Source organism: Ictidomys tridecemlineatus, chromosome 10 (genome assembly GCF_052094955.1).
Source record: "Ictidomys tridecemlineatus isolate mIctTri1 chromosome 10, mIctTri1.hap1, whole genome shotgun sequence".
Taxonomy (NCBI): domain Eukaryota; kingdom Metazoa; phylum Chordata; class Mammalia; order Rodentia; family Sciuridae; genus Ictidomys; species Ictidomys tridecemlineatus.
The window spans coordinates 32,337,297-32,358,963 of record NC_135486.1 but is presented as its reverse complement, the minus strand read 5'-3'; the positions used below and the strand labels follow the sequence as shown (position 1 = coordinate 32,358,963).

Genomic DNA, 21,667 nt, shown 5'->3' with positions numbered 1-21,667 from the left:
CCCACTTCTGCCTGCTGTGCTGCCCAGCCAGGGGACGTGTCCATGCTTGCCCAGCCTCGCAGACAGGCTGGGGATAGCAGGTGAAGCTACAGGGGTGGGGTGGGAACGTGGACCCAGGAGCCCCTGGGGAAAGTGCTGGGCACCTGAGCTGAAGCATGGGGGTCAGCAGCATCCTGGGGGACCCGGGATGGGTCGGAGGGCTGGGGTTCAGCTGTAGTGGCCGAACTCTGGGGGGCCTCGTGGCAGGACTCCTTCTTCTCCTCTGACTTGATGGTGCAGTTCACCATGGTGCCAGCGCCATCCAGGGCCAGCTGGGCAGAGATGGGGCTCCTCATGGACATCCTGTGGGAGGAGAGAGAGGGAGCCAAGGTGAGTCCCAAGTGCTCAGGCAAGTGCTCTACCACTGAGCTATGCCCTCTTCCCTTTTAATTTTTAATATTGAGACAGGGTCTCGATAAGTTGGAGGCTAACCTCAAACTTTGTGTCCTCCGGCCTCAGCCTCCTGAGTAGCTGGCGTTATGGGTGTGTGCTACCATGCCCAGCTCCCATGGTCCAGTGAACTTGTCCTTGGAGTCCCAGAGGTAGTGACTCCACTCTTTGCTCACCCAGCCCTGGTACCCCCCTGGATCCTCTCAAACAGGGAGACACACAAAACGGAAGCCTATTTTTGGAACCCAGAGAAAAATTAGTTTAGCCTCTTCTGTCCCTCTTATTTTTTTATTTTTTGCTTTTTATAGAGAAAATTCTAGAGAAGATCTTATCACTCCCCACCTGTAGGAACTGGCAGGCCAATGTGCTTATTTAAGGAGGATAGAAATTGTTAACTGGCTGCTTCCCAGCCAACAGAACTGAAAATGTGTGTGTGTGTGTGTGTGTGTGTGTACATATTTGTAATTGGTTTCCAAAACTTAAAAATCAAGAAATAGCACATAAAAATCTGGATTTGAACTTTCAGCTGAATGACGAAAGCTGGCTAGAAATGAGCAGTAAGTAAGTACTCCTCCTGTACAGGCCGGGTGGCCTTAGATGCCCTGCTCCCTACCTTACACCCTAAAAGGAAACCAAGTATCAACTACCCAGAGTAAGACGATTCTCTTTCGCAGGGCAGGGAACCTAACTCGGGATCTCCTACAAGCTAGGCTAGCACTGAGCCACACCCCCAGTCCTTTGTAGAAACAAAGTAAAAATTAAATATTTCTTCCATTCATGTATCTATCAAAAGTGGGAAAATAAAATACAGGCCATGACATGAATGGTTTTAAGAAAAATATTTGCTGATATGTGGCCAGTCTCTGGTTTAGGAGATGGCCCCGCAGGCAGACATTTGAATTTGCACTCCCTGGCAACAGGGAAGCAGCCAACACACCTGATAGCCCTGCCTCGCTGCTCTGCAGTGCCCCTGTGTGCCTCCCTGCCTGCCAAACCACTGCTGGACACATCTAGAGGAGCCAGGCAATTGCAGGATCTTGTGAAGTTGTTTGCATGGTCATGCCAGGCTTGGGGCCAGAGAAGCAGGTACCCAGCCTCCCAAGTCACGTATCCAAGGACGCACTCTGGAGTCCAGTGGGCATGTAAAGCAGGTTCCTACTAGTTATAGGTCCTGCCTCTGCTACTTGCCCAGCTATGTGACCTTGGGCAAGTTGCCTAGTCTCTGCAGTTTCCTGTCATTCACAAATCAGTATCTTTGGGGACTGGCCAGGGCTTTCAAATTAATTAATTAATTATTTTATCGAACACAGGGGTGCTCTACCACTGGGCTACATCCCCGGCCCTTTTAATGTTTTATTTTAAGATAGGGTCTTCTAAGTTTCGGAGGCTGGTCTTGAACTTGGGATCCTTCTTGCCTCAGCCTCCCAAGTAATCAGGATTAAAGGTGCCGGCCAGGAGCAGGGCCAGGTGATTCTGATAAGCATTTCAAATAAGGTCCTGAGGGTCCTGCCTTCATGGATGGGTTAATATCATCAATGTCATAATCAACGAGTGGGAGTTATGGGGAGAGCAGTTTTGTTGTAAACTGAGTTTGGCCCCTTTTGGTCCTTTGTACCCTTCTGGCCCTCACCAGTCAGTCATGGTGGCGCACACCTGTCATCTCAGCTGCTTGGGAAGATGAGGCAGGAGGATCGCAAGTTCAAAGCCAGACTCAGCAACTTAGCAAGGCCCTAAACAATTTAGGAAGATCCTATTTCAAAATAAAATATAAAAGGTCTGGAGATGTAGCTCAGGGGTTCAGTGTCTCTGGGTTCAATCCCAGGTACCAAAAAAAGAAAAGAAGGCCCTCACCAGATTCCAGCCTCTTGAACTTCCCAGTCCCCAGAACCGTGAAAAATAAATATCTGTTCATCATAAATTACAGTCTGTAGTACTGTTATAGCAGCACAAATATACTAATACACATGTGGATTAAATTCTTAGGGGAGGTATAAGGATAAATCAGAACAGTAAAATATCCCTGCAACAGCAGGTGCAGTACGGTAGTGGAGTAGCCCTCTATCCTCAGAGGCTATGTTCCCAGACACCCGTGTGGATGCCTGAGGCTGTGGGTAGTGCCAACCCTATTTATACTGAAGTTCCTATACACACATAAACAAATCCAATGCCTTTTCCCACCTAATTAAGCATTTATCATCACACATTAGGACTGTAACTTGTATAGTCTGAGTTACCATAGCAAAATTAGCACAAACTTCTTTTTCGGTCTTCATAATTTCATAGATTGAAGACTTGTTCCTACTATATATTTCTAGAAACTTAACCAAAAAATTTTTCTTTCTTTCTCTAGTGGGAATTTTCATCGTTTCAATGAAAGGAAGTACTTCATGGCTGCTCTCTGGCATATCCCAATTCCAGAATCACTGCCCTTGCATTTGGAGCCATTTTATTCAAATAAATAATAATAAGTGCTGCTGCAATACCTCAACAGTCAATCTGACAACTGAGTGACTAATGGGCAGGTAGAATATACAGTGTGGATACTCTGGACAAAGGGATGACTCACATCCTGGACAGTTTGAAATTTCATCATGCTCCTCAGAACGGTGCACAACTTAAAACCTACGAAGAGTTTACTTCTGCCATGTACAACGGCATACATGTACCATATTTTAAATAAAATGATTAAAGGGCATTATAATCAACTAAGATGTGCATAAGATATATATCTGATTTGATTCCACCCTACTGATCAGACCCCAGCAGACTCTCTGCTCACCCACTTCCCAAGTGCACGGTGGTCTGAGGGCTGGTGCCAGACCCAGAGCAGGGAACTGCAGGGTGAGAAGAGAGGGGCCTCCCTATGAGGGTTGGCCCCCATCTCACCTAGACCAAGAGAAAACAAGAGACCCCAGCCCTGAGGTCCCCTCCTACCTCGGAGGGACCTGGAGAGACTCCAGGAAGCAGGCAGCAGCCCATCCGGGCACCGGGAGGGGCTGGGAGCCGGGCCCTGCGCAGGGGGCAGGCGTGGGGGTGGGGCGGGAGGGGTATTATCCTGAAGCTGAGGGCAGCAATTACATAACAAACAAACCCCGGGCTCAAGCTGTGAATTAATCAAACCGCTGAAAATAAAACCTTCCTCTCAGGAACTTCAGACAAAAGAAATGAAAACAACCAGGCTGGCTGGAAAATAAAAGGCAGCGGCGCTGAAAGGGGGACAAAAGGAAACCAGACAATAGGGTGTTGGACAAAAGCAATAAAGCCAAAGGAAGTGTGACAGGCGCACAATGCGGCCCTGTGGGCTTCTGATCCCCGCCGGCTCTGCGCCACCTCATCCCACACCCACTGCCACCAAGCGGGCCACCGGGTCGCCTCCTCCTTCCAGACTTGGGTGCTCAGGGTTTTTCTCCTTCTTTCTGGCCTTCCAGCTCCTACCTCTAAGCCTTTCTTCCCACTGCAGCCCAGAGGCCCTAGAAGCATTCGCAGCAGTGGCCGCTGCCTGTGCACAGTCAGATGAGCATGGGGCGCAGAGTCCTAAGGACGCCTCGCCGGAGCCCGTGACAGCCTGTTCATCCCGTGAGCTGAGCGAGGAAGAGGAGGAGATCCTCTGTCCTGATAACTCTAGGGCCGCACTGCCCAAGGCAGGTGCCACAGGCCACATGTGGCCACCGAGCACCTGTAATGGGCCAGTCCCAGGGGAAACGTGCTGCTGAGTGGCCAACACACCCAAGTCCTGCAGGTTGAACACAAGAGACAGAGTGCAAACTAGCCCGCTGTAACTGGTTATCAATTACGAAGTGAAATTATATTTTGGGTGGATTAGGCTAGATACACTACAACTCTTGAAATCCACTTCCCCTCTTTCTTTTGTTCGTTCGTTCATTCATTCAGTATGGTGCTGGAGGGGAATCCAGGGCCTCTCACAGGCTAGGCAAGGGCTCTGTCACTGAGCTACACCCCTCGCCCTCTTTCTGTGTTATTTGGAGAGGGGTACTGGGCCACTGAGCCATATCACCAGCTCTTTTTATTTTTTGAGGATCTCGCTAAGTTGCTGAGGCTGGCTTTGAACTTGCAATCCTCCTGCCTCAGGCTCTGGAGCCACGAGCTTACAGGGACTGTAGCCTCTCTTTTTAAATGCAAATACTAAAAATTCTTAACTTATTCATATGGGTCTCATTACATCTGTTGGGCAAAGGGGGGCTCTAAGACACATCCTGGCTTTGAGCTTCAATGGCCTTTTCTACCCACACTCTACCCCCCATATACACATAGCCCAGGGTGCCCAGCTACCCGCAACCAGCACTGTGGATTATTTTTATATCAGGGAGCTGCCTCCTGGGCTCCCAGTACCTCAGCCTGGCCATTACTCGCTGGTCTGTCTTGGGCATGTAACTTAACCTCTCAGCCTGTTTCCTCCTTAGTAAAATGGGAATACGAAAACCCAATACGAAGAGGTGAGCCTTCTGTTAACAATCCAGATCCTATCAAATACGCCCGTGTTTCATTCTCCTGGCACTTTGCACTTGGCCTTCAAAGGTCACAGATGGTAATGGTACCTTCACATACCTGATTTATTTGTTTTGGATTTTCCCAGTAGCCAGAGAACCAACCCCACACAGAACATTGTGGAAATAAACCTGTTTCTGCCCATCAATGCAGCCCCAGAGCCTAGTATAGTGCCTGGAGTATAGTAGGGTGTTCAATAAATACGCAGCAGTGATAAAGTGAGTAGCATCCAATACAGCAGCACAGCACAGAGAAGACCTGGCTGTCTAACAGGTGACAGACACTATTATGACCATCATTAGGTAGATGATGCTCTGTCCACCTACGCCCGGTTATCCTCTGCCACCTCTTCCTTGGATCCAAGCCCTTCCTCTGAGTTTGACCTAAATCCCTGTCAGCAGCAAAGCAAGTCCATTTCCTTTTGTTTTCACCTTGGGTCACATAAGAAACATTTTCCATACTTTTTAGATTTAAAGACCCTGTTGGAGTCCTCCCTTAAATCTCTTCTTTCCCAGGGATTTAACTTAAAAAAAATAAAAAAAAAAAAACCTCAATTTCCTTTACCCCTCCCTTACAAAGCATGTTCCGTGCCTCAATTCTCCACGTGGCGGTTTCTAAGGAGGTTTTAAGGTCACTGACCACAACCTCCTCTACTCCCCAAATGCTCATAAAGGCCTCTCAACCCACAGGAGACAGGAGTTACTGAACTCCCCAGGTCCCACCCTAATCTGATGCCCCAAGTCCTGGTCAGAGGCATAAACCCACAGGACACCCCGTCAGCTCCCTGCGGGATGGAGGTGCTTCTTCCTCTTGCCCAACATTACTCATATTTCATAAACAGAGAAACTGAGGTCTAGAGGTGTCAAGTTCATGTGGCTTGATGGGGCAGCGCTGCTTTAGGACTCTATCATCAGAGGACCTTCCACCAGCTGGGACGCGGATCGTGCCTGGCTCTGCCCTCCGTTCCCTTCCCTTCTTGGGAACACACCTCAGGCCTTCTGTCCTCCTTTCTCCTTGGCCTTATCTTACCTGAGCATCCCTAAGAGGAAAGGGCTCTCTCTGACCATCTTCATCCTTGATGCTCAAAGCCTGGAGTCTCTCTGAGCTGGTGTCTGTTTGGGGCCCCCAAACCCAGTGCCTGGGTCAAGTATAGAGGTACTTCCAAGGAGGGCCCCTGGCTCAGAGTGCAGCCTCTATGTGACAGAGCAGATGCCAGGTGCCAAACCCCACCCCCAACCAACTCTCTGGGCCCCTCCGACACCCCGCCCCCCACACAGGTGCACACACTGAGCCCCTTTTCCACCCCAAACAAGTCCTCAGCCACTTCCTCCTCTAATCAGTCAGCGACAGACCCTGCTGGATTGGAATCAAAGGAGTCTTCACTCTCAGCCCTTCCTCCCTCCATCACCGCACCCCTCCCCCCAAAAAACATCTAGATGCAGAAAGAGATAGATTCCAGTTATCACAGCGTGACCGTGACTCAGACCCGGCGTACAGGAAGACAGACTGCACGGACAGGCAGACCCTTCAAGGAAACTCACAGCAAACTCCCAGCCAGCCCAGGCCGCGGTGCCAAGGGGCACGGCAGGGAAGGAAGGGAAGGAGATCTGCAGATCCACACAGCAGGGCTGGGGCAGAGCCCAGGTCCCAGGGGAATGTCACTTCCTCTCAAAGCCCCAGAGAGTTGAGAGCCGCAGGCTGCCCTGAACAATAGTCCGAGGCGTGGGTGCCCAGAGCAGTGCCCTAGTGCCACATCCTGCCATTCTTCTCACAGGCCGCACCCTGCCACCCTTCCTGGCTACGCCCGATCCTATCTCTGTGTTTACTCAGAACTAGGAGCTGGGCTGGCTGCAGGCTTGGGACAAAGCTTTCCTGAGAGTCCCCTCTCCCTCTCCAGCCTCTGCGGACCTGTGGGGTACCAAACCCACGTCTGGCCTGGTCCACCCAGCTCAGGGGCCACTGGCAACACTCCCAGGCTCCAGGATGTTTCCAGGCTGGCCCAGGTGCCATTCACCTGGACAGATAAGGTGTCCTCCCCACCAGAAGCACCAATGCCACATAAGGGCAGCTTCTGACGGACAGAGCTTCCACAGCTGCAGCTCGGCTGACCTGGGAGAGAGTGCAGAAGAAGCAGACAGGGAGAAGGTGCCTGTGGGTTTCCACCTGCCTCCCACCTGGTCTTCAGGCACCTGCGGCCCTTGGGACATCTGCAGTATTTGGGTCCTGCCCGAACCCAGGGAGAAGGTCAAGGACAGTGAGAGGATAGTTTAAACTGTTGTTGAGGCTCCAGGAATAACGCATCCGATGGAGGGCCTGAGGGCAGAGGCTCTGGAGTCCCCCCTGGAGCCCTACCTCCCTGCCTTCAGGACCTGAGCTGTCTCGGCTCCCCTGACCCCAATACTCTAAGGAGGCAGCTGCGGGCCGTCCTTGCTGTCTCCAGGGGCCAGGGCCACACCTGTGTCCTGAACAGGGGCATGTGTCTGGCTTCCTACAGGGGCAGTGCCCACCCAGGGCCAGCACCAAATTGTGCAGCAAAAGGTCCTTGTCAAAGACCCTGTGGGGACAGCTGTGAACATTCACCAAAGGAAGAGGAGGCACAAAGACAGCAGGGGCATCTGAACTCAGGGCTCACTGATGCCCAAACCCACACCTTTTCATCTACCAGCTAAGGTGCGGCCACTCCCCTACCCCCCCACAGCACCTCCAGATAATAGGCTCTGGCCCAGCAAGACAGACTGGCCAGTTCTCACCACCTGCAGGACACCAGGCGTTTCTGACTTGAATCATGGCCGAGGAAAATTAGTCAAAAGAAGCCAAGGCAGCGTTGGGAACTTGGAGGAAAGATTCTACCCCTCAAAAACCTTAGTTTCTTTTAGGTGTAAAATGGAGTTCCAACCACTGCTTTGCAATTAGAAGATAATGCACACAATTCAACAATCTGGGGCCAGGCGCAGGCACGGTGGTGCATGCCTGTGATCCCAACTGCAGTGGCAGGAGGATCACAAGTTCAAGGCCAGCTTCAGTAACTTGGTGAAACCCTATCTCAAAATAAAAAATAAAAAGGGCTGGGAATGTGGCTCAGTGGTTCAACCCCCAGTACCCGCCCCCCCCCCCAAAAAAAGAAGAATCTGGCATAGAATACATATGTTCAAGGAGGTGGGGATGGCAAGACAGACCTAAAGCAGGAAGGGATTTCTTGTCCTCCATAGGTTTTGTGAGATATATATTATGTTTGATCTTCATCCGGGTCTACTAGCTTATAGCTCCTAAAATCCTTGGAATCTCCAAAGTGATAAATGTCTTTTTGTATGCTAATGAGCTGGCTGAAGCTGGCAGCCCCCTCAGAGCGGTGAGATGGGGGGCTGGTCACCAGAAAGACCAAAACAGGATTAGAGCTTGGGACTTCCAGCCCCACCCCCTAGGACTGGGGAGGAGAGGGGACTGAGGGTTAAACTGTTCCTCTCCCAGACACGATGCCTATGTCTTGGAAGCCTCCATAAAACCCCTAAAGGGCAGGTTTGGGGAGTTTCTGGAGAGCTGAACTCACGGAGGGTCTCGGAGGGCCTTGGATTCAGCACACCTGGAGGATGGTGGAAGCTCCACACACCTCACGACCATCTCTCCACGCATCTCTCCATCCGTGTCCTCTGTTAGGTCCTTTATAATAAATCAGTAAATGGAGGTAAAGTCTCTCTGGGAGTTCTGGGAGCCTCTCTAGGTTACTTATCAAACCCGAGGAGGGGGTCGTGGAAGCATCGGAAAAACAATCAGCTTGCAACTGGCCACACAAGGGCATGTAGAGCGTGGAGCCCAGCCCTCAACCTGTGCCATCAGAGGCTACCTCTAGGGAGTGACAGAGGAAATTGATTAGAGGACGCTCAGTGGCCAAGGTCCACTGCAGGCCTTGCTGCTTGCTTGGTGATCTGGTGAGAGAATCCTGCTGAGAGGTGACAGCAACAGAAACTGAGTCCTGTCCTGCCCCTCCCCCACCAGAGCACCAGAAGCAGGACAGCTGCCCCACCCTCCTCCCAACTTGCCCAGGCTCCTCTGGAGGTGGGTGTGATCATCACAAGGCTGGCCCAGCTACCAGAAAGTGGGCCCTGTGTCCCGTGGCCTTGTGCTTCCAGCCTGGCTCCACCACCACCATCTCTAAAGTGGAGCGGACAGGCCCTGGGGGAGAAGCTCCACGCAGAGCCTAGAATACACCAAGCCCTAGGATCCACCCCCAGGACGGCAAAAAAATAAAATAAAAATAAAATCATTAAATAAGATGGAATCAACATACCTACATCATAGATTTATCAAGAAGACCGAATGTGATTGTGTCTATAAACAGCAAAAAATGCCTGCTCCCTGAGCCTGCCCTGCACCTCGCACACAGGCACAGAAGGGGGAGACCCACACCTGAAGGACCACTTGGCATGTCTTTGTCTATTACACCCCCTACTTAAGATACCTGTTGTCCAAATGTCCTTTTGGTGTCCCCAACAACCTGGACTATCTCCTGGCAAGGACAGACACTGGGTCCCAGGCCTCTGCAGTGCAGACAGGAGGCCACCCGGTGTGCTCAGCATGGCGGCTTCCGGAGCCCCGTGCCTCCCCCTCCCTTCCAGGCCTGATGACCCAAAAGCTCTGCAGCACTCATCAGCCCCCTCCAAGCTCCTCCGGAGCCCGCAGGATTAAGAGAGGTTCAATCCTAACCCCTGCGGTGCCCTGCCAATCGGAGGAGCACAGGGAGAAGTGGGGACAGAGGGGTGACCAGAGACCGGGAAAAGGACAAGGGAAGCGAAACATCTACAAACATCCACGTTCAGCCACCAAATCTCATCTTTCCTAGATGGTACCAGGGTAAGTCGGGCAGCATTTGGCTTCTGCTCGGAGATGAGGCTAGGCCATGGAGACCGAGCTCTAGTGGTACAGGGTGAAATGGAGGCTCTGGGGATCTGCAGAGCTGGCTGGCACCCAGCACCCTTCTTACCAGGTGACACGTTTAACCCTCTAAGCCGGCTACTTCCTTTTTCTATAAAGGGGACAAGTCACTCATACCCCTAATGTGGTTTCCAGAAGTAAATGAGATAATACAGGCAAAGCCTGCCGCCTGGCACACAGCTCAACAGCTGTGATGGCCATTATCGCCTTAATCTAGACTGAGAGGGTCGGGGTGGCAAGTGGGGAGTCTGGTTCAACACTGCTCTAAGCAGGTGGACGGATACTTTCTTTCCGTTGTATCTCTTCACACCTAAGTCTCCCATCTGTGGCGGGGCCAACAATATCCACCTCTAGGGGTTGCTGGAGAATTGATGTTAATGTATCCAAAATGCTTAAGGCAGTGTCGGGTACAATATGGATTGGCACTTAGTATTGTGGTGGCTGAAAAAACCCACTTCCAAGGACCCTCTGCCAAACCAAGCACTCAGTCCTCAAGCAGTGAATGTTCCCAAGGCCTTTTTTTTTTTTGGTATGGGGATTGAACCTAGGGACACTTAACCACTGAGCCACATCCCCAGGCCTTTTTATATTTAATTTAGGGACAGGATCTCAGTAAATTGCTCAGGGCCTTGCTAAATTGCTGAGGCTGGCTTTGAACTCTCGAGCCTTAGCTACCCCAGGCTCTCTCGAGTGCCTGGGATTACAGACAGGCACCACCACACCAGGCTCCCGAGGCCATGCTTAGAGTTATTTAAAATAACCACTTCTGTACCCCACGAGCCTACAGTTCACTCCCATGCAGCATCCTGGGGTCCGCAAAGGGCTTAGAAAAGGGATCTCACTTTTTTTCCAGTTCCTCCACAGACAGGCAGGGGTGAGGAAATGGGCCAGCCTTCGAGAGGAGCAAATGAAGCCAAAAAGAATGAGAAGTCAGTAGATGCTGGTCACCAAGAAAGCCACCAGGCAGCACTGGCGAGAGCCCAAAGGTGAGCACACAGGTCATCGGCAAGTACACTTCAGCCTCATCCTCTCCTCCCTGGGATGACTCCCCAAGGCTCCGTGACCCACCTGGGAGCTGGTAGCGTGGTGGTGTATGCCTGTAATCCCAGCAGCTCAGCAGGCTGAGACAAGAGTTCAAAGCCAACCTCAGCAAGAGCAAAGGGCTAAGCCACTCAGCGAGACCCCATCTCTAAATAAAATACAAAACAGGGCTGGGATGTGGCTCAGTGGTCCAGTGCCCAGTAACTCACCCCCTCCCCCCAAAAAAGACCCACCTGGAAAGTACTCCCCAGAGAGATTGGAGCATCTGGCTCCCCGGCTTGAGCACCTCACTCAGGTGGCCAAGCCCTGGGGCTGGACATGGATGCGTGGGCCACTCCAAGTCTGCTTCCCGCTCGCCTCCCCTCCTCCAGCCCCAAAGTCCTCGTGGAGGCCTAATCACCACCATCTCCCCCAAACCAAGCTCGCTCACCAGGAACCCCACTTGGGCGGCCCTTGCTGGCGCAGCATTCGCTCCTCCAGTGAACAAAGTGTTCCGTTCTTCTGCTCCGCGAGGGCCACATTTCCTCTCCCATTATCTACCCCATCGGCAGCCGCAAAGGCAAGATTTCTTCTTTCTTTATGTTATTTTCATGGCCCCCTTTATTTATGGGTGTTTTTTTTTTCCCTTGCTTTTGGCTCCTTTTCAAAAAGGCAGAGAAGCAAGGGGAGGTGAGCTGTATCATCGTCTCGAATCCTCAGATTTCATCTCCAATTCTCAACAAACAATCCAGGGCAGCCAGCCGCCCCCAGGTCTGCCTGGGACCTCACCTTCTATCAGTAAGCACTCTTTGGAAACTGAGGCAAGACCACCGATGCCAACCCATGCTTGGCAAAGGCGGGGATCCAGGGAGGAATCATGATGTGGGAAGCTCATGACACTGATAAGAATGGAAGTGATAACGATGACTTGCAAAGTATTTAATGACTAATGGGCACCGGCCAATCAGAGGGACCCTTGGGACAATCTGACGAATTGGCAGATGCCAGCCACATGCAATTGGTATGCAGGACCAAGGATCCCATGCGATGAGTCCTGTCACCATATTTATCACGCGCTGGGCACTCTTTGAATCCCTTTTACTTATGTTAATTTATTTAATCTTCAAAATAATCATCTGAGGTAGGTAATATTATGATGTCCAGTTTAGAAATGGAAAAACGGAGACTCTGAGGGGTTTTGAGCTTGGACAGTCTTGCAGCAGAATCGAGCTCTCAATCAGACGACAGGGATCGACTACACAACGTGCCAAGCGTCATTTCTAGTGCTTTAGCCCTATTACTTCATCAGCCCTGTGAAATAGTAATATTAATTATCTGTTTTACTGATGAGGACAGAGGCTTAAGGAGGTTAGGCCCCAAGATCATAGCCAGGAAGTGGTAACCAAGAAGCAGAACCCAGAAACTAGCTAATGAGTCTCTTAATTTTTCTTTTATTTTTGTGGTGCCTGATAGAACACCAGAGCCTCGTATATGCTAGGCAAGTTGTTCTACCACTGAGCTACATCCCCAGCCTCAGTCTCTTTTTTTAAGCAGTGGAATAGAGTGGGTAGCTTCTCTCACACCTGTCAGAGGTCCTAAGGGCCAAGGAAAATCATCTCCCTGAGGCTCCATTACCTGTTCCTAAGCCCCACCGGTTGGCCACTGGTGCTCTCCTGATGGTTCAAGAGAACTAGGCCCTCGGTCCTGGTTCAACTGCTACAAGGAAAGTCAAAGACAAGTGTGGGCAGAGAAGATCCTGGTTTTACAGGCTACAAGGGTCACTCAGATCCTGTTAGCCATGACAAAGAGACCAGGTAAGTGCAGGTAGGGGGCTCAGCGAGACCTGCCCACACCCCTTGCAAAAACAAAGAGATTCAAAGCCAGGGTTCTACCAGCACCTTCCCCAGCAAACACAAATGAAATGCAGCAAGCATTCTAGAGGGCACAGGGCTGACCGGCCCAACCTCCCTCACACTTATCACTTCTCCAAGCCGCTCCTGTCCCACCGCATCCCATCTAATGCCGGACTGTCAGTACATCCATCAGAGCTGTGTGCTTACAACACATGTGCCTAATGAACGGGTGCAGTCACTCTAATTTTCTTTTCAATTTTTTTCTGACTATAAAAGGAGTATGTGTTCACCACACTATAGAAAATCTACAAAATTTAAAGTAACAAAGAAAAATTTAAAGTCACCCATTTCTCATCAATCTGGAGGTGGCACTGATCACTGACATATTTCCATCAAACTTTTCTCTAAACGTAGTTTTCTTTTTCACCATTGAGCTCACATGCAAGTTTTTTTTTTTTTTTATCTTGTTTCTTCACCCTCACTTAATTGTATATCCGGGGGCTTTTCATGCTACTACAAATTAGATATTATTAAAAATTCGTTGGAAAGCGAGTTTCCCTCACTCTGGAAAGCCATTTTTAATGGCTGTCTGTCTTCCACCACGATTTACTTTACCCCAGGCCCCATGGTGGGGTAATCCCGCTCTTCAGATCTCACAGGACTTGAACCATCCTCCTCACCCGCAAGGTCATCTACCCTCCCATCACCTCTACAGGGTCTCAGTCATTCCGCCACTTTGACAGGTAGGAAAGCAGGGTCCCCGACAGCTGCCATCTCTGTTGAGCCAGGGACAAAAATAACAAAGAGGTTTCCCATGGAGGATGGAAGCCATGACCCAGGATTAAAGCCATGAGCAGGGAAGAAAGCTTGGGCCCAAAGCCTGACTGCTTCTGGGAGAGGAGAGCCAAGACACTGTGTTCCTGGGACCTTAATTTTCCCTTGAAAAAAACAAAGAACAACCACACTCGGTGGCACACACCTGTAATCCTAACTACTCCCAGTTATTAGGGAGGCTGAGGTCAGAGGATAACAAGTTCCCGGGGCAACTTAGTGAAACTCTGTCTCAAAATAAAAACTAAAAAGGCTGAGGATATAGCTCAGAGGTAGAGCACCTTGGGTTCAATCCCCAGTATTTCGAACAAAACAAAGCGGAAAAAAAAAAAAAACCTACAATGAGACTCCACACCCCCCAGAATGACCATTACCCCCAACACACACACACAAAGAAAGAAGGCAGAGGAGGAGGAAGAGGAGGAGGAGGAGGAGAAAGGATAAGTATTGACTAAGCTGTGAGAATCGCTGGTAGGAATAAAAGGTTGCTACTAATGTGGAAAAGAGTATGATAGGTCCTCAAACATTTAACATAAAATTGCCCCATGAATCTTGCACATGCCTGTAATCCCAGAGGCTCTGGAGGCTGACGCAGGAGGATCAAGCCAGCCTCAGCAATTTAGCCAGGCCCTAAGCAATTCAGAGATACCCTATCTCTAAATAAAATATTTAAAAGGGCTAGGGATATGGCTCAGGGGTTAAGCGCCCCTGGATTCAATTCCTGGTACCAAAAAAACAAAACAAAATTCTATGACCCAGCAATCCCTCTCCTGGGCATTTACCCAAAGCACTAAAAGAAGTCTTGAAGAGATATTTATATATCCATGTTCATGGTAACAGTATTCTTTTTTCTTTCTTTCTTTTTTTGGTGGTGCTGGGGATTGAACCCAGGGCCTTGTGCATGTGAGGCAAGCACTCTATCAACTGGGCTATATCCTAGTCACCCCCACCCCCGACCCCCACTACAGCCGTATTCTTGATAGCCAAAGAAAGGAAGAAGCCTAGTGTCCATCAACAGATGAAGAGGCAGGAGGATGAAGAGATCAACAAAATGGGATACACCCATACACTGGATCATCAGCCTTAAAAAGGAAGGAAATCTTGACACATGGTACAATATGGATGGAACTTGAAAAGTGATTTCACTTAGGAGGTACTTAAAAACAGTTAAATTCTTAGGAACAGAAAAGAGAACAGAGGTTACCAGGCGCTGGGCAGAGGGAGGAACAGAGTTGTTGAATGGGTATGAGTTTCGGTTTGGGAGAATAAGTTCTGTGGCTGGATGGCGGTTGCACAGCTATGCCAATGTACCTAATGCCCTTGAGCTTTATTGTATTTATTTATTTATTTGGAGGTACTAGGGATTGAAGCTGCAGGGTGGGGGGGCTCTACCACTGAGCCACATCCCCAGCCCTTTTTATTTTTTATGTTGAGTCTTGCTGAGTTGCCTCAGATTGGCATGACAATTGCAATCCTTCTGCCTCAGCCACCTAAATCGCTGGGATGAAGGTGTATACCACTGTGCCCAGCAGACCTACACACTTTAAAAATGATTGAAATGGGAAAATAATGCTACATATATTTTAACACTTTTTTTTTTTTTTTTTTTTTTGGTACTGGGAATTGAACTCCAGGGCACTCGGCCACTTAGCCAGCCACATCCCTAGCCCTATTTTGTATTTTATTGGCTGGCTTTGAACTTGTGATCCGCCTGCCTCAGCCACCCAAGCTGCTGGCATTACAGTGTGCGCCACCGTGCCTGGCCTTATCACAATTTTTTTTTTTTTAATGAAGAACAAGAAACTACTAGTAATTTTCTTTCATGGCACTTTTAATCACAGACTGGTGACTACCCTAGATGGGCAACGGAGAGGGCAGCAGTGCCGGAGGCCAGCTGCCTGGGGAGAGCCCCTACTCGCAAGGCCATAATTAAAGTCACTAATTGAAGTGTCTAGAGTTGGCCAGAGCCAGACAATGCCAGACCTGCCGGGCCAGCCAGGTCTTTCCTCACTACCTCTAGGAACAATTAAAGGCAAGGTGTGTTTAGGATTCCTCGGCAGAGCCAAGGGACCTGCGGGGGCAGGAAGCTGGGGACAGAGGAAGTTTGGTCTTCCCTTAAGGTCAGTCCCTCGGCTTTCCGGAATGTTCCTATTCTAGAGGTGGTTTCTGAAGCAAGCACTGGGCAGACGCCTGGCTTCCAGAACAGATCTGCCCCGATGTGCTGAATAAGGCAGAATAAGGTTTGCTGCAGGTGCCTGGGCTGCCTGCAGAGGACACAGGACAATGGTCCAGACCGAAGCTCCCCCCCCCCCCCCAGCTCATCTGTGCTACCAGGCAGCCAGAGGAAGGGGAGTAGGGCAGCCCTCCCAGAGCGCAGGGCGGAACTGTACTTGAGGTCACATACACTGGCTTCTGCGGCCCAACCAAAACATCCTTGTCCTTCTCAATGAAGGACAGGCTCCCCAAAGGCCCGCTAGCCCTAAGGTTTATTTGATGTTCCCATTTTCTGATTTTCCACTGGGTGCTTTACTGGTGAACTCTCCTGGTCCCACTCCAAGCAGAGATCACAGAGCTTCCTGTGTCTCCGAGAGCGGCCTGTGCTCTGCGGCTTCATTAAGAGGACAGGCCACAGCGATGGCAGCCCACCCCACAGGACCCGAGGGATTTCCTAGGGAGACTTTGTTCATCTTTGTCCAAGGAGGGAGAGGGCTGAGTGGCCCTCAGGGCTGTCCCTCCCCAGGCCCTCCCTCTGCCACCACCGGGCCACTGGAGCTCACTGTGCTGCCTCCCTTCCCCCACAGCCTGCAGACCTGACCCAGGGGAAGGGGGTCAGCGATGGGGTCACTGGAGGCGCCCAGCTCAAAATCAGCTCAGCACTGAGGAAGAATTTAACCCTCTCCCTCCCAGCTCATGACCACCCACTCTAACAGACCTGCCCGTATGGAGGAAAAATAGCTGCAAAAAATCCAGAAGGATCCGGTCATAGTTCTGAGTGTGGTGGAGAGAGCGGAAGGCCAGAGTATGGGCCTGATCTCTGCCACAAACTTAGGGTGTGATCCTGGGCAAGTCTCCAAAAGTCGTGGAGCCTCAGCTTTACCATCTGCAAAACGGAAGTCAATGGGCGCACACCAGCAGCTCACTAGGGACCTTGGTTGTTTTCTAGCTCTTGACACACTAGATGGTTTGCAAAGCCCCATACACGTGTAAGGGATTTGAACACCTTGAACACACTGGGAAGCCTGGGACAAATCACTCGGCCTCCCAGGGCTGTTTTTGCATTTGTACAGGACGTGAATTATAACTTCTTCCACAGACAAAATTATAGGTGGCAGAGACTCCCAGGCCTTTGATGCCGTGGAGATTAAAGTGTTCCTAAGCCCCCGACTTCCACCTTCAGGGTGTAGCCCAGGGCAAGCCTTGGATAAAGCCCCTTAGCAGCAAGATAATGACAGCTCCCGCCATCTACTGAGTGATGGCAGGCTGAGTGCTTCACAGGTATCTTCTGCAGTGGCAAAAGCCTCTTCACAGATGAGGAAACGGAAGCCAACGGGTGGGGGTGGCTCCCACTGAAGGTCCACCTGACTCCAAGCCCAACACCACAGCTCAAGGATCTCGGAAAGAGGCACTTCCCCCGGCTGCATGCCACAGGGATGGCCAGCAGGCCGGGCCTCCCCCTGCCTCCAGCTGCCCTGTTACCATGGTCACCAGGGAGGGCAGCCCCACACACCCTCGCTGCCTTCACTTCCTGCCAGGCTCTTGCCAGCGGCCACCCCAGCTCGGAGTCCAAAGGTTAGTTAAGGGCTGTTTATTATTACGAATTATTGAAATTCATAACCCAGCAGTGGGTTTTGCGAATAATGTGGTGGTTTCCCGCCTTAAGGCAACCCCAACTCAAGTAAATACCATTGGTGTTATAAAAATGGGCTCTCCTCAGCCAGGACGGTCCCCTTAGCTCAGGGTGGACAGAACCCACAGTGTGCTCTGAGCCAGAATATCGTTTCCCTCACACCTGGCAACGCCCTGCCTGTAGTTGCCGTATGACAGTCACTTCTCTTTTCTGCGCTGCACCCGGGACCATCTTGCAGGGTCCCCACCCCAGCCCATCTCCACTCAGCACCTCTGCCCTGCTCCTACACCCTGAACCACTTGGGACAGCAGCTCTTACCCTGATTAAGCGATCACTCCAATAGCAGAGTAGAGCCAGTTACAAACCCCAGCAGCAAACCCCAGGTGAAGCCCCCTATGTGTTCTGCACGGTTCTAGGCACATTTTTGGGGGGTACAAGGGGATTGAACCTAAGGGTGTTTTACCACCTAACTATGCCCCCAGTCCTTTTTATTTTGTTTATTTACTTTTTTGGCTACAGAAATTGAACCCAGGGGCGTGCTTAACCACTGAACCACATCCCTAGCCCTTTTTATTTTGAGACATAAGTTGCTTAGAGTCTCGCTAAATTGCTGAGGCTGGCCTTGAACTTGCAATCCTCCTGCCTTAGCCTGGGATTACAGGTGTGCACCACTGCACCTGGCTCTAGGCAGTCTTCACATAAGCCTTTTCATACACTCACACAAGGGCACTGCTACTGATGGCATGTGACACTGAGGAAGCTGAGGCACCAAGAAGCTTAGTAACTTAGCCAGGGTGACACAGGGCATCTGCTTGTTGCAACGGAATGGACATTGGGAGGATGAGGGAAGGGTCCTCGATGACGATGCCCGACCCGAGCATGGTCTTGAGAAGCCCTTCTTCTCAGAATCCTACAAAGGCCATGCTCCTGACACCAGGAAGTCACTGCCCCCTACAAAGCATGCCCATCACAGGACAAGCCTCAGCGTGGAATGGCTGTGGACTAAGTGCTGTAATATGTTCATCACTTCATGAAATCTCTTCATCCTCGTATGGCACCACTTGTAGGTGAAAAAACGAGGCCATAAGAAAGTTCTGGAGCCAAGTATGATAGCGCATACCTGTAATCCTAGAGGCTCAGGAGGCTGAGGCAGGAGGATTGAGTTCAAAGCCAGCCTCAGCAACTTAGCGAGACCCTAAGCAACTCAGCAAGACCCTGTCTCAAAATAAAATACAAAAAAAAAAAAAATGTGCTGGGTATGTGGCTCAGTGGGTAAGCGCCCCTGGGTTCAATTCCTGATACCAAAAAAAAAAAAAAAAAAAGAAAAAGAAAAGAAAGTTCCGGGCCAGGCATGGTAGCATACACCTGTAATCCCAGTGATTTGGGAGGCTGAGGGAGAAGGATCACAAATTCAAGACCAGCCTCAGCAACTTGGCAACACCCCATCTCAAAAAAATATTAAAAGGGTTGGGGTTATGGCTTAGTGGTACAGTATCTCTGGGTTCAATCCCCCTACACACACACACACACACACAGTCTGGTATTTGCCAGAAATCACACAGCTCAGAAGCAGACGAGTCAGAACCTAAACCCCAGTCTGACTGTGCCTCACCCCTGTCTCCCCACCCAAGGCTACCTAAACCTAGGAGGGAAAGGGGCTTTGTTCTCCCCTAGACAGAGTAGGGACGCCCTGAAGGCAAGACCTTAACTCCTCACCCAGGGCCTTTCATACACTGAGGGCTTGGTAAATCTGATTCTCATTTGTTTAAAAGTACACTCAACTGCTGCCTTTTAAAATGACATCTTGAGATCAATCCTGAACAATGCAAGTTTGCCCATTCATCAGGAAACTGACAAGCTGGATTTCCCAGGAAAAGTGGCCACATTCACTGAGCCCCAGTGGGACCAAAGTGGTGGGCAGCGTAGGTCAGGGCAGACAGGAAAAAGTGGCACGTCTTTCAGGGCCACCAGCCTCAGCCCCACACCCTGGAGCCCCCAGGCCTGGCAGGGAAGGGGAGTCAGTTACCAGGCAGTTCAGCAAGACTTGCAGGCAATTCAAAGACTTGCCTTTGAATGGAAAAGAACTGGGTACTTCGGGAATTTTTCAAGGACAATGAGAGATGCTTCAGCCTGAATGAATGAGCCACCCATTCTGAAAGTTCTCTGAAACCTCTGGTTCCCCATTGTCAACAAAGTCCCAGCTCGGTGGCCTGTGTCCAAGGTTCCCGCTAGGCTGGGTGGTCTGCGCCTAACTGCGGTATAAACTAACAGGATGCCTTCCCTCCTCAGCCTCTGGGCTGGGAGCTCAGCCACTGTTGCTCCTTAGTACACCTGGTCCAAGGTGTCCCTCAAACACGGTCATCTTAGCAGACATAGGGGCTGCTGGTGGAGTTCTGAGTCCCGTTCAATACACACGCACTGGGGCTGGGGATAGAGCTCAGCTGGGGAGTGCTTGCCTCGAATGCACAATCCTCGGCACCACCACCACCCCCAAAACCCCCCCCCAAAAAAACCCAACAATACACATGCACTGAATTTAATCTCAGCATCGGTCCCTTCATGAAGCCTTGGCTAGCCTTGAGAAAACAGAAGGCAAGTAGCCAACCACCAACCCACCTCAGAGGGATGTGCCCAAGTGGGGGACATGCCTCGCTGCTGGAAACCAGGCCCAGGCTCTCTCGGCCTAACACCCTTCTTCCAGACCACCCAACACATCCTCTAAGGCGACCTTCCCAGAGTCCCACCTGAGCTTCTTATCTTACAGTGAACCTGCCCATTAGCTACCATCCAAAGGAACCAAGCTTGGAGAAGTGTCGGAGATGCAAGAAACCACCATTTGGGTGACTCACTCAAAAAGCAGTCTCTGGCTGGTCATGGTGGCTCATGTTTATAATTCCAGAGATTCGGGAGGCTGAGACAGGAGAATCCCAAATTCAAGGCCAGCCTCAGCAACTTAGCATGGACCTAAGCAACTTAGTGAGACCATGTCTCAAAGTAAAAAGAAAATTTTAAAAAAGGGTTGAGGATGTGGCACAGTGGTAGAGCGCCACTGGGCTCAAGCCCCAGTACCAAAAAATTAAAAATAAATACATAAATATTCGCAGCCTCTGCTCCCTCCAGAGGCCTGGGGGACCAGGCACCACCACCCATGACCCTGAGAAGGTTCTGTCCACGACCTTTCCCTACATGATCCTGGGGAATGCTCTTGAAGAGGGGAGTAGCCACTTGTAGTCAAAGACAAACATCTAGGAGGAGAATGAGGGGGAACAAGGGAAGAAGGAGGCCAACTTACTTGAGGGATGGATGGAGGTAGGGGACTTGCCTCCAGGAACGGGGACCAGTGATGAGCCCTGGGTAGCATGGAGGCCAGCTCAAAGGAAGGGGCACTGGCCTGGCCCTCTCCATTCTCTTCCGGGACCCCCACATAACAACCTGCGCTCACAGCCCGCAGAGCGCTATCTACCGCCCCAATCTTGCAGCCACCAAGTGAAATTCCGCCAGCTCAGCGCATTTGCAAAAAGGGGGTTGTTTGGCTGGTGCACCATTCTTTCCACAGGGGTGACAATCTTGCCTGCTCCCTCTCTTCCTGGGTTCGAACACGCCAGCTCCCCTTTTCTTTAAAGATTCTGCTCTGAGAGTCACTGCTCTGGACCTGTTTCACAGAGAAATGAGAAACCCAAGGCCCGGGGTGGGGGGCATGAGTGTGGGAGCAGAGCCTGCTCCCCGCCCCCCACAGCCTCTCAGGCCATCCAGAGGCACCTCCTCACACAGGGCTGGGCTCACACTGGCCCCATATTAAAACTGTCCCCTAGCACAGGCCAAGACACCACATCGTCAATCATAAAACTGTTGATCCGTTCCTCCTTCCTGTCCAGCCTCTTGCCATGTCCCCCAAGCATTTTCCCCCGACACTGGAGAACAGAATGTGCTTGGCTGGAGACCCGGATGTAATAAATTGCTAATAACAGACTCTCAATCTGGAAAACAAAATAATCGGCCTCTTCCTTTCTGTTCCTCTCATCCTCAACCCTCGATCCTACAAGGTTGTGAAGACAAAGAAATGCCTTCTCTGGCCACCACCGTCAACTCCTCCCACCCTCAGGACCCCCAGGCCCACTCCCCTGTCCGAGCCCCCTTTCACAGGCACAAACCTGGCCCAACCTGTCTGGTGTGTCTTCCCATCCTGCCACCTCTGCCTTCAATCTCTAATTTTGCTTTATCCTCACATTTATGGAGCACCTGCTGAGTGCCA

The 21,667-nt window shown here is 50.9% G+C and overlaps 1 protein-coding gene across 12 annotated transcripts in view; it reads right to left on the bottom strand.

Annotated features, from left to right (window-relative positions):
- Positions 1–21,667, bottom strand: part of Sox13 (SRY-box transcription factor 13) — a 45,330-nt gene that overhangs the window by 10,495 nt on the left and 13,168 nt on the right. For 11 of the 12 annotated variants that reach the window (XM_078022632.1, XM_040277312.2, XM_040277313.2 and 8 more), the window contains one exon: positions 144–342. In XM_078022632.1, the coding sequence (XP_077878758.1) occupies positions 144–341 (198 nt within the window). In that variant the 5' untranslated portion in view covers position 342. Of the gene's footprint in view, positions 1–143; positions 343–471; positions 630–21,667 lie in introns of those variants that run through there. The other variant, XM_078022634.1, reaches the window with a different exon arrangement.